The sequence below is a fragment of the Protopterus annectens genome, chromosome 12.part0 (genome assembly GCF_019279795.1).
Source record: "Protopterus annectens isolate FY-2018-M chromosome 12.part0, PAN1.0, whole genome shotgun sequence".
Taxonomy (NCBI): domain Eukaryota; kingdom Metazoa; phylum Chordata; order Ceratodontiformes; family Protopteridae; genus Protopterus; species Protopterus annectens.
Genome location: NC_056746.1, coordinates 1,376,652,922 through 1,376,665,569, shown reverse-complemented (window position 1 = coordinate 1,376,665,569; position 12,648 = coordinate 1,376,652,922). Strand labels below are relative to the sequence as shown.

General features: G+C 40.4%; 1 protein-coding gene across 1 annotated transcript in view; it reads left to right on the top strand.

The window, feature by feature from the left end:
• The window catches only part of LOC122817219 (sodium-dependent lysophosphatidylcholine symporter 1-like), a 985,499-nt gene extending 973,261 nt beyond the window's left edge, over positions 1-12,238 (top strand). Inside the window, exon 14 of the mRNA XM_044090437.1 lies at positions 10,791-12,238. Coding sequence (XP_043946372.1) covers positions 10,791-10,830 — 40 coding nt within the window. The 3' untranslated portion in view covers positions 10,831-12,238. The remainder of the gene's footprint in view (positions 1-10,790) is intronic.
• The last annotated feature ends 410 nt before the right edge of the window (positions 12,239-12,648 follow it).

Below are 12,648 nucleotides of genomic sequence, written 5' to 3'. Positions count from 1 at the left end.
GGTAAAATATTTCATTGTTGCACACAGACAGACATACTACAAAAATAAACATATCTCACACAATAAACATGTCTTACAATAATTTAAAAATGTTGCAGTTCAAGTCACTCAGTATATGTCAAAAGCATAATATAAAATATGCCTGGTGAGGATAACCAGTAAAATGGGATGGGGAGAGGCTAGTCATCTAGTTAGTTGTTAACTTCATGTTGGAGATGTATCCTGATCGAAATCCCCGGAAAAGGGTGTATTAAAAGTATGTATTTTGTATACTCTGCAGACATTTTTTGTTTAATTTGCAGTCTTGGCATGTCACAGTTCAAATACAGCAGTCTTGTTATATTATCAGCAGTCTTTCTTGAGCTCTTGAAGGCATCTTATACAGCTGATACATACCAACCCATGAAGAAGCTCCTCATTTTGGTAAATTTGCTTCTAAACATGTGGACATCTGTCTGATTTTCTTTGATTAGATAGTAACAGAGAGGTAAAAGCCACAGGACATGCTCTCCTCTTCCTTGTTGTAAGCGCATGTCAACAAAATGAGATCCAATAGCCATGCACACTTATGAATTAAAAAAAAACTCTGGAAGACTACAGTTGGTGCAAAGCAGACTGTTAATCAATACTATTCAGGTAAAAGAGGTGGTCAGTTGCAGGAAAGCACCTTCCCACCATAGTATCCATCTCTGAAGCAAAGGAAGCAGTTTGTAAATAATTACTAGTCAAAATTCTGAGAAGAACTCATTGCAGACCCACGGTAGATGTCAATGCTTTGTAGCTTCTTGCTCAAAATCTGTCATTCTCTTTGAGGTCACAAGAGCAAGTAGAAGCTACGGAAATACTGCTTTCGTTGTGCGAGAAATTCTTAAACTGCGGGATACATTCAAGCACTGTGTATCACTGCATGACTCCAGCAATGTGTGGAAACATCTTTTGTAGGAAGGAGTAAATTGTACATCCACCAGGACTGTTTAGCATTTTTGATGGTTCTTTAGGCTGCTGTTTTGTCCATGACCAGCCTGTTATAACATGATATCGTGATGGAACATGCCCATTGTATCTTTTGCATGTATTACCCTCTAACCCTGCAGTTAAAACTGTTAACTGGACTTTGCTAAGCTGAGTTATCTGATGATGTCTTTCATGGTATTTGAAATGCAGATAGTTGGAAATGTGAACACAGTAAGCAGCAGTTTTGAAATTCATATGTATGTATGTTATATGTTGATGTACTCTTCTTCTACCTTTCTGTGTATCTAAATGTGCATTGAGGTTAGGAGACTATTTTCAGCAGAGGCCCAGGGAGAGAAGTTCCAAAGTATTACAAAAATATTTTAAGAAAAAATAATTTTACAGTCTTCAAAAAATAATACAATAAACGCCCCGAAATATTCAAAAATAATACAAAATAAAAAAATCTTAAACAGTTATACCACATTAAACATAATACAAAAAACTTTGGTTAAGGATGGATACAACTTGCATGACAGTGATTTAATATTTAGAGGAATTTTAGACAGTTTAGACAAATTAAAGGTAAGTTAGTATAATATAAACAAGAATAATAATATGATGTGAAAGAAAAAAAACAGTCACAGCATATTTAGATACAGAACCAGGGGAGAGAACCTGATTGAATTGAGTAAGTGAGTGAAGAAGGGGAAGTAAGGAGGTATGAAGAGGTACGTGTTTATATTTAGGGATGTAGTTTATCCTGGGGTTGAGCAACAACAGAACTAGATTTTGGCTAGGAAGTCTTTTAGAATAGCTTTAAAGGACTGGAGAGTGTATTGATCTAATGGATACAGGAGTTCCAGACCTTAGCAGCACAGTACAAGTCACTTGATTGTAATCGGTAACATAATTGTGTCGGAATAGTATTTAGTGCTGGATAAGCAGATGGATACAGCATAATTTTATAGGTGGTCTGAAGCTATGTATGTTAGTTGATGGGGTAGTTCAAACAAATTTAGGCTTTTTAGTGCTATACAGTGGTGGTTTCTGAAATTTGTTTAGTGCTATTTGTAAATTTAGCCACTTTATTATAGCATTACATTTTTCTTTTTGTGATGCCTGGAGGTTAGTAAGGATGGGAACACCATAAAGTAGTGAGGAGAGGAGGTAAGTTTAGTGTTAGTTATGCTGGTGAGAGAGTGTTTGGCTCTAAAGCATCCCTAGTTTTTGGTGATTTTTTTAATGCAGTTTTGTATGTGCAGGTCGAATTTAAGATCATCATCCACTATCATCCTTAGTAATTTGCTATGAGAAGTGACTTCAGTTTTTGTATTATTATTATGAGAGAGAATTTTGATTTTTTTTATGAGAGAGGGATTTAGGGAAAAAAGTAGTTTGTTTTTTGGGGGTGGGTTAAGCATGAGTTGCCAGTTAGAAAGCCATGTTTCAACGCTGTTAAACCTTTCTGAGTATTTTTTTGAAGATTTGTCAGGTTGTCTGACATGTATGTGAGTGTGGAGATAGGGAGGCTTGTTTTTCTGGATGTGCGAAGTGTGTTGGTGAGAATATTGAAGAGGGGACCAAGGATAGAGCCTTGTGATACACCAGGACATTTGAAGTAGAGGTTTGCTGTGACGAGCTGTGTTGAAGACTTTAGACAAGTGTAGAAATAAGACAGAGATCGGTTTGCCATTATCTCTATCTGAGAGAGAGAGATACTAATGTACTAGTCCAAGGAGTATCAAAGTGCAGATTTGATGCAGATACTTTTATACACAACCAAAATAATTGTTTGACCAAAGGGGGAGAAAACATACAGACTAATTTTTTAAATTCTGGAATCCGTAACAGGCGCTGTAACAGTTGCATTCAAAATAGTCCAGTTATTCTTTCCTGCATTGGTGATAAGCAGGAATCAAAGTCCGTAGCATACAGATGCTCTCCTGTAGAGACTTTTCCCTCTGGATTCCTTCACAGGAAGATGTCCAGGTTTTCCCAGAATAGTTCATAGCAGTTCTTCCTTACTGGAGCATAACACCCACAACTGATGTTGCAGGGGACCATTCCCCCTCTGTGAGAGGCCAACTTATCTAGTTTGGTTGGATTACAGGCCTTTCTTTTATTCACCATTTAATTACATAATTGCTTCTATTTACTGACCCATGCAGGAGTCCTGTCTACCTAATGCAAGAAGGTATCCGAGTACTTAAAGCAGCGGTTCTGTGTGCAGCCTTTGCACACACTATTTACATCAATTTTAAAGCAGCACTTTTATTTACACTGTTTGTACAGACTGTTTGCATTATTCTACATCATTCTGAGAGCATATAAACATGGGTTTGGTAATAACCATTGAATGAGCATCTCACCACAAGCCAAATAACCAAAAAAGGTGCAATTTATTGAATGTCATTCATCAAAAGTCTCATCATTGCTGTTCCAGTCACTACCTGTGCTTGCAGACTACATGTAGACATAGCCATCCAATATATCAAATTCATTGCAGCTCAGTAGCCATCTAAAGCTGTAGGAGAGTACAACATAACCCATTAGCATTAATGCACTGCAAATATCCTTCTTCTCCCACAAGTACTTTGCTGGAGAACCGGAAGGAACACCTGCTTGCAGACTAATTCAAAAGACAGTTTGCAAACTACAACACAATGTTACATAATTTCAACCATAGACCCCACAACCCCCTTTAAGAAGCACCAACCCATTCCACCCAGAAGTAGACACACACAACATCGCCTTCATTGAATTAGTTTTCAGTGAGTAGCACCTCTGACAAAAACACTGTTCAGTCAAACATCACATTTAATTACACATTCAGTGAAATACTTGAAATACACATTTAATTAGTGCCAGTACTACCATGTGTATATATATATATATATATATATATATATATATATATATATATACATATATATATATATATATATATATGTGTGTGCAAATATGTGCGTGTATTTATTTATATATTTATATATATATATATATATATATATATATATATATATATGTGTGTGCAAATATGTGAGTGTATATATTTATATATATATATATATATATATATATATATATATATATATATATATATATATATATATATATACATACACACACACACACACACACACACACACACATATGTAGACCCACCCACCCACACACACACACACACACACACACACACACACACACACACATATGTAGACCCACGCACACACACACACACACACACACACACATATATGTAGACCCTCTCACGCACACACACATATATATATGTAGACGCACGCGCGCACACACACACATACACATTTATAAATATATATATATATATATATATATAATTTGCAGAATTAGTTGTAGATGGTATCACCTATGTTCAGCTGGAAGTCATAGCAAATCTGCTACAAATTCAGCTCAGATTTTCCCTCCCTGTCACTCCTGGTTGTCCTCAAAAAATACCCTCCACTAACAGTTATAACCAAGTAACAGGTTGCCACTGTGCTCTCTATAGCTAAAAACATGGCTTTAATGGGACCTGATAACGTACCAGGCTGCAGGCCCATTAGGATCTTTGTTTAACCACAGTCTCCAGACTGGCTTTGTCCTGATTAGAGTGGAGGACAGCAACAATCATCCCTCTGCATAAAGGGGGCCATCTACTGACCTGGGAAATTACAGAACCATAAGTTTGACTGGTTTTGTATTTAAGGCCTTGGAAAGAATAATCGTGGACCAGATAATTGCATAGAAGACCTCCAGATGTTGGACCTGACCCATTTCGGCTTTGTCAAGGTCGGGTCCTGCCTACTGAATCTGGTGGATTTCTTTGAGAAAGTCACTAAGGCCATGGGTGAGGGTAACACTGTACGTACCATTTACCTCAACCTGGCCAAGCTATTTGACAAAGATGTTCATCATGTTTCACTCTTGCAGTCATGACTGTAGGGTTCTCCCCTGCTGGCAGGCAGTCCCCGGTCGGCCAGAATCCCAAAGTCTGGGTCCAGCGTCGGCTGCTCAGCCATGCTTCCTGACGTCAGAGCGCCAGGAGTACAAAGCTGGCAGCCGACGCCATGTTCTCCAGTCTTTCTTGCCGTGCGGTGATAGCAGTTCGCAAGTGCCGGTCGGCTGACTCCTGACAATTTTTTCTAAACGTACTTCAGTCCGAAGACTTTCTTCTCCTACTCAAAGCTAAGTACCCCATTGGGGAAACTTTTTTCTTGCTCCAGTCCGATGTCAGAAAAAGTTAATAATTGTATTTCATGTGGGAAGCAAATACCTCATAAGGATTTTCATTCTTACTGTATTCCTTGCTTAGGCCCTGACCACGACGTAGCTAGTTGTCAGTTTTGTGCTAGATTTAATCAACGTACGATTAAAAGAAGGTACGATTTTGCATTTCATTACTTCGGTAGGCGTTTTAATTACAAAATGTCGTCGGACACGCTTCCGGCTACCGGAGTTCACAAACGACGCAAGGATAAAGACAGGCCTCCAACGTCCAAATCAGACGATATTGTACAAGCAGAGCCAGCTTCAGGTTCAGCCGTCGTCAGTGAAGCGCTTTTGCAGCCCCTGTCGTTGGCCATTTCGGAACCGATGGCCGAAACGGACTCCCACGAGGAGCCAACTAGGCCTTTGAATATTTCAGTTGCAGGACCTTCGGACAATGCTCCTTCGGATGGGTCCGGAGCCTCTGTGCAGGTACCGGCTTCCGAAGGGGTTTTCAGGCCTACTCAGCTTCTGATAAAGGCAAAGCCAAAGACAAAGGCAAAGACTCCTTCCAAATCAAAGACTACAGCCCAGGCCTCTTCTGATCCAAGTCTCAGAAACAGTTACTTAAGATGGCAGAGGACTTACTTATTATGATTAGGGGTTCACATCCCCCTCCAGATAAAAGGCCAAGGCAGGAATTGTATTATGACTCCTCTGATCAGGCTTCTGTTTCTTCAGTTTCTTCTTCTGACCAGGATTATTCTTTTCCTCTTGCCTGGAAGCCCCTCTCGGAGGAAGACTTTCTCTTTTTCACCTAAATTGGACTCATATAACCCAAGACAAGTGGGTTCTGGATGTGGTTTCAAGAGGTTACAAATTCCATTTTCATACCCTACCAAGACCAAGCGGATGGCCGGATCTACCAAAACATCAATGATTAGAGGCCTTAAACCAGGTGGAAGCCCTCTTGGCTATGAAAGCCACAGAACTGGTTCCACTTTCAAAAATGGGACAAGGTTTTTACTTAAGGCTCTTTCTAGTCCCCAGAAAGCAAAATTCATGGAGACCCATTCTGGATCTGTCAGTCTTGAACACTTTTCTCGAGATACCAAAATTCAAGATGCTTACTCTACAGCAGCTACTTCCAATGCTGACCAAAAATGCATGGATGGTAACTTTGGATTTAAAGGAGGCTTATTTACACATTCCCATCAGGCAGGAGTGCAGAAAATACCTCAGGTTCAAGGCCGGATCGAGGCACTATCAATTCTCTGCGCTGCCCTTTGGATTGTCTACTGCGCCCAGGGTCTTCACCAAATGCCTGGCTCCAGTAGTAGCTTATTGCAGACTCAAGGGAATTCAAATTTACCCTTATCTGGACGACTGTCTTATTCAGGCAGACAGCAAGGATGTCTTTCTCCAGCATCTAGAATTTGTTCTGAAACTTCTCAAGTTCCTGGGATTCACTGTAAACATAAAAAAGTCAAATTTGACACCCTCACAACAGATAACTTTTCTGGGTGCTTTTCTAAACACAACAACCCAGGTGGCATTTCTGACATACGAAAAACAATTACACCTGGCTTCATCTTTCAAAACCTTGGCATCATTAACTCAGCTATCTGCAAGGAAATTCCTGCAGGCTTTGGATTACATGGCCTCCTGCATCCTTCTCGTACCATATGCAAGACTACATATGAGGAAAATACAGTGGTACCTAAAAAGTGTATGGTCTCAGCATTGCCACAGTTTAGACATGCAGATCACCGTCCTGCCTTGTCTTCAAAAGGAATTCCTTTGGTGGTCCAAGGCATGTACTCAAAACAAAGGGAAAGCCTTCAGTCTGCCTCCAGCCAGTCAGATACTAACCACGGATGCCTCAGATTATGCATGGGGAGCCCATTTGCAGGGCAACTGTCTGCAGGGCCTTTGGACAAAGGATCAGAAGCACCTGCATATCAATTTAAAGGAAATGTTAGCCATTCAGAATGCTCTATTAGCCTTCAGGAATCTTCGACAACCAGGACAACTACTGATACGGACAGACAACACCACAGTTATGTGGTACATATACAAGCAAGGGGGATCACATTCCTATCCCCTTTGCAGACTAGCCATGAATCTATGGAACACAGCTCTAGCTTACAAACTGGACCTTCAAGCTCAGTTTCTACCAGGGAAGCAAAACATCCTGGCAGACAGTCTGAGCAGAAACCTGTCAGACCCACACAAATGGATGCTGGACACCGAAATATTCAAGATGATTACAGCAGTCTGGGGATGTCCTCACATAGACCTCTTTGCATCCCACCTCAATCATCAACTACAGATTTTTTGCACAAGGACATTCCACGAACTAGCTTGGAAAGTGGATGCACTATCATTCAGTTGGAGAAACCTCTCGGGGTATGCCTTCCCGCCTCTACCTCTTCTTCCACGGGTGTTATTAAAGATCAAACAGGACAAGCCCAAAATGATAATTTTACTGGCCCCAAATTGACCTCGACAGTTTTGGTACCCAACACTGAAAAACCTTTCTCTGGAGCCCCCTTGGGTTTTACCTCAGACTCCGAACCTTCTGTCCCAACACCAGGGTCAAGTTCTGCACTCCCATGTCAAAACTCTCAGCCTGGCTGCCTGGTTAATCCAGGGTCTATGATTCATTCTCTCCTACCCAAGCAGGTTATGGATGTCATTTTAGAAGCCAGGCGTCCTAGCACTAGAAAATCTTATGCAGGAAAATGGAAAAGATTTTGCACCTGGATGCAGGCTCAGGATTCGGATCCTCTTATTCCTAACATTCCTCTGATTTTACTTTACCTGACAGACCTCTTACATAAGGGTCTCTCTTTTTCTTCCATAAAGATACATGCCTCTGCTATTTCTGCTCATTATAATACAGACCCTCCCATCTTTTCCCACCAGCTCATGAGACAGTTTCTCAGAGGAGCTAAGAACTTAAGGCCCCCTAGATCTCCACCCATTCCTGCCTGGGATCTCAACTATGTTTTGGAAAAACTCACCTTACCTCCTTTTGAGCCTGCTGCCACATCTGACATCAAGTTTTTATCTTGGAAGACAGCCATCCTGTTAGCTCTGACCTCTGCCAGGAGAGTTTCGAGTTGCAAGCTCTCATGGCTGTGGAACCTTATATTATTTTTCACCAAGACAGGGTGTCTTTAAGGACTAATCCTACTTTCATGCCTAAGGTGGTTTCCAAAGTGGCTTTAAATCAAACTATTCACCTGCCAACTTTTTTCCCCAGTCCTCAAAATAGGGGGGAAAGGATCTTGCATTCCTTGGATGTACACAGACAACTACGTTTTTACCTGGACAGAACCAAGGACATCAGGAAATCAGAGCAATTGTTTGTTTCTTATGCTTCAAGTTCCCAAGGTAAAGCCATTTCAAAACAGACCATTTCTAAATGGATTGCTCATGGAATCAGATTTTGTTATTCACACCATGGAAAGCAAATCCCAAGGAGTATAAGGACTCACTCTACCAGAGCTGCTGCCACTTCAGCTGCCTTCCTCTGGGGAGTTCCTACCAAAGACATTTTGGAAGCTGCAACTTGGAGTTCAGTGCATACTTTTTCTAAGTACTACAATCTACCTCTTTACTCTAAGTCTAGGGCAGGCTTTGCTTCTGCAGTCTTGCAGGGCCTTTTAGCCGCCCCCTCTACTTTATGACCACCTCCCTTTTATTCTGCTTTGGGATTCATCCCTACAGTCATGACTGTAACAGTGAAACACGATGAACATAGTACAGTTGTGTACACTTGCCATAAATGTAGATGTTCGAGTGTCTTCACTGTTGCAGTCTGGGTTACCCTCCCTCCTGTCCCCTCTTATTTTTTCTTTTGTGTGGTTCCCTTCTTCACCCTTCTTCTGAGGTGTATTTGCAAAGGGTATGGGATTTTACTCATTTTGGAACACCTGACATCTGGGGCAAGAAAAACTGGAGAACATGGCGTCGGCTGCCAGCTTTGTACTCCTGGTGCTCTGATGTCAGGGAGCATGGCTGAGCAGCCGACACCAGACCCAGACTTTGGGATTCTGGCTGACCGGGGACTGCCTGCCGGCAGGGGAGAACCCTACAGTCATGACTAAAACAGTGAAGACACTCTAACATCTACATTTATGGTAAGTGTACACAACTGTACTTTCTCCATTCGGGTATTATAAATAAACTCACAAAACTGGGCATAAGTCTCTCTCTCACCACATAGATAGCCAGTTGGCTCACAGACAGGACACGTAGTTAAAGTGGGCAAATCCAGATCCAGCATGAGGCCATTTACTAGTGGTGTGGCACAGGCCTCAGCACTGAAAACACTCCTGTTAGGAATATACTTCTCTAAAGTCAAGGCAAGGCCTCTGGATGACAAAGTTTGCCGATGAGTGCAAGCTGAAGCAAACACTGAATCACCCAACGGTGTAGATATCCTTCAGGAGGGTCTAGCTCAGACAAATGATTAGTGCCAGAACGATGGCCTAAAACTAAATGCAATAAAATGCATTTTCATAGTCTTTGGGAAGTCAAATACCCCCACAAATTACAACATCAGCAGCACACCCCTTAGAGTAGCATGCTACCAAAACTTTGTATTTGATATTGTCAGTTCTTGTGTGTGTGTGTGTGTGTGTGTGTGTGTGTGTGTGTGTGTGTGTGTGTGTCAGATGTTCATTCGGTTTGTCGGTGTCAGTATATTACAGTTTGTTCAATGTATCACTGAAATTTCATGGAACCCAGATCATGTGTATCCTACAGACTATGCTTTTCTGTTCCCATCATTGCCTTATGAGCCTGCAGTTTGACCTCACATAACCTCTCGGTTTCCACTGCTATCTTGCTTTGTGTTTTTTTTTTTAAACAAGAAACATCTTTATTAAATTATCATGTATGACATAGGCCTTGTTACATTTATATAAATGACAATAAACCATACCGACACAATCTTTGTTGCAAACATTATACACTCCAAACCGTTCGACACAACTGTAGCTGCAAACATTATACATCACTTTTAAAATATCCAGTTACTGTTAGTCAACCATTACATAGCTCATTCATATCCTGCCTTTTTTTAAACCTTGTTCCTGTTCTGCGTGTATTGATCCCGCAGTTCCCATTTTTTCCTATGTAATTTGCTCCTGTCATCTTGCTTTTTGTTTTTAATATTTTTACTTACTTTGCCTACATTCTGTCCTCCTTATTTCTGCTGTCATGTTTTGAGTGCTATCGACTACCATGTGCATGACTTACTCAGTACTATAGGTTTATAATGTAATAACAGATGACCAGGGGGATTCCTTTCAGGTATGTATATCAGACACTGTCATTATCACTCAGCTGGGCAGTAGAGTTGCAGAGGCATACCTGCTATGTATTCATAGCCACTGACTAACACACCAGTGCAGCTTCATGCTGCCGCACAGTTATTCTGTATTTTGCATGTGATGTGCAAAGATATCTGAGCCAGACTGCTGATGTGTGTCATGGACTTTAATGAAAACAAAGTAGACTGGATTTACACTGTGTGCCTGACTACACTAACCAGAAGAATGCAAAATAATTTTCTTTATATTTTTTGTTTGTAGTGGAAAACAAAATGGAATCCTGCTAGAAAAGGCAAGTTAAAGCCAAAACATTTTACAAAACAAACGAAGAAACTTGAATGCCGGGAACAGGAAGAGTTCGGAGGAGTTGGAGCTTGTACATGCACACTGCTATTTGTTATATAGCCAAATTCTTTGCTGGTTACAGTTTTCTTACCATCAAGAGGATTTTTTTTTTCTCACAGTACTGGAGAATTCACCACAAGAGTTTTCTTTTCGGAGAAATTGTGTAGAGAGAGAGAGAAAAAAAAGAGTCGGATTTACAGACCACCCATTTCTTGTATGTGGTGTTTTATGACATACGCAGTTTATTTTAAATGATCCATAATAGAATGTTAAACATGATTGTTGGAATAATGAAGGCTTATTACTGTAGCCTCAGTTTGTAATCCAGGATTCTGACTCAGACTGTTTTGTAGTCCAGGAATCTGACCCGGAGTGTTTAGTGTGGATTGACTTAATGGTTCTTTTGGCCCAAGTCCATGGGTCACTGGAATTAAATTAAAAAGAACACAGTAACCACATACAACACTGTTTCATTTTAATTTACATGTTGTAAGCCAACCTGGGTTAGCCATGTCCGACAGCTTTTCGTCACTTGAATGTTTAATGGGTTGTACAGATAGTGCTCTGAGAGGAACCGATGCTTCTTTGAAGAAGTAGTTAATGAGTCCACACAATGACCAACAAAGGATGTGTATCAGCTGACATGTCTGCTGCCAAGATTAATGTGAGGTGCTGAAGATGCAGGTTTCATGGAGCCTGAATAATTCTTCCTCTTGAAAAGACAGGACTGCCTGACACTACCTGATGGCACCGTCAGATGTTGGCCAACTTCAGGGTTTTTAACTTGTGGTCAGAGCTAGAGATGTGCGATTACAGTGCTTTGAATATCAAACTCTTATTTGAAAAGGGTTCTTGATTTTATAGTGGTGCAAAATATTTCATACAATGCAATACATTCTGGAACATTTCTGATATGATTTAGAAGTGGAATTATATGTAAGCATTAACCCCAGACCAGAGTGAACATTACTGTGATTCTTGCATAAGTGTTTTGAAGGACTTGGTACATGTTCTGAAGAATGTAGTGCATCTCTCTTCTAAAGGAAAAGAGAAAACAGTACTAAACAAACACTGAAAAGTGTACTGTGCTGTGACATTTCAACTAGTACTTGTAGTATGAAATGAAAAACAGCTGTCTTAAAAGTCATAAGAAGAGAGCCTAAGACCCATAATGACAGAAATGAGGTTGTTTAAAGAATGTGTTTTTTTTATCAGACAAATGCAATCTGAGAACTTGATTGTTGTGCATTTTGACCTCAGCTGACTAATTTTGTTCTGTTCCATCCATTATTTTCTTATACTTCAGGTCTGATTTAGGACATACTTCACATCTGAAACAGCGTTATAAAATGATTATGTTTTAATATGGTCCCATCTAGTTGTTCAGTTGTGTTCGGCTTAGGCATTACACATTCATTCAGTCTGAGAATGCATTTTGCTGATGCTCCTTTTCATACCAGCTGTTACTCTGTCACATATTAAACAATACAGACACAGCCGGTTCAGGTCACATGTAGAGAGGGAATATAGCTTTCTGTTTTTCACATAAGAAGAGCTGCTATATTTTGCTCAGAAACACTAAAAAGAATCCCAGAATTCAAGAGGCAGGGGGGTATTGTAATAGGAACTAAAGAATATTCACTGAAATTTCTTTGATGTGAGACAGACTTAAAATGTGCAAGAATACTCTATCATTGCAGTTACTGGATTTCTGATGGTAACTGTACTGTCCATCAAGTCCTGTACCTTTGGCATCTCCTTGTGGTGAGAGAAC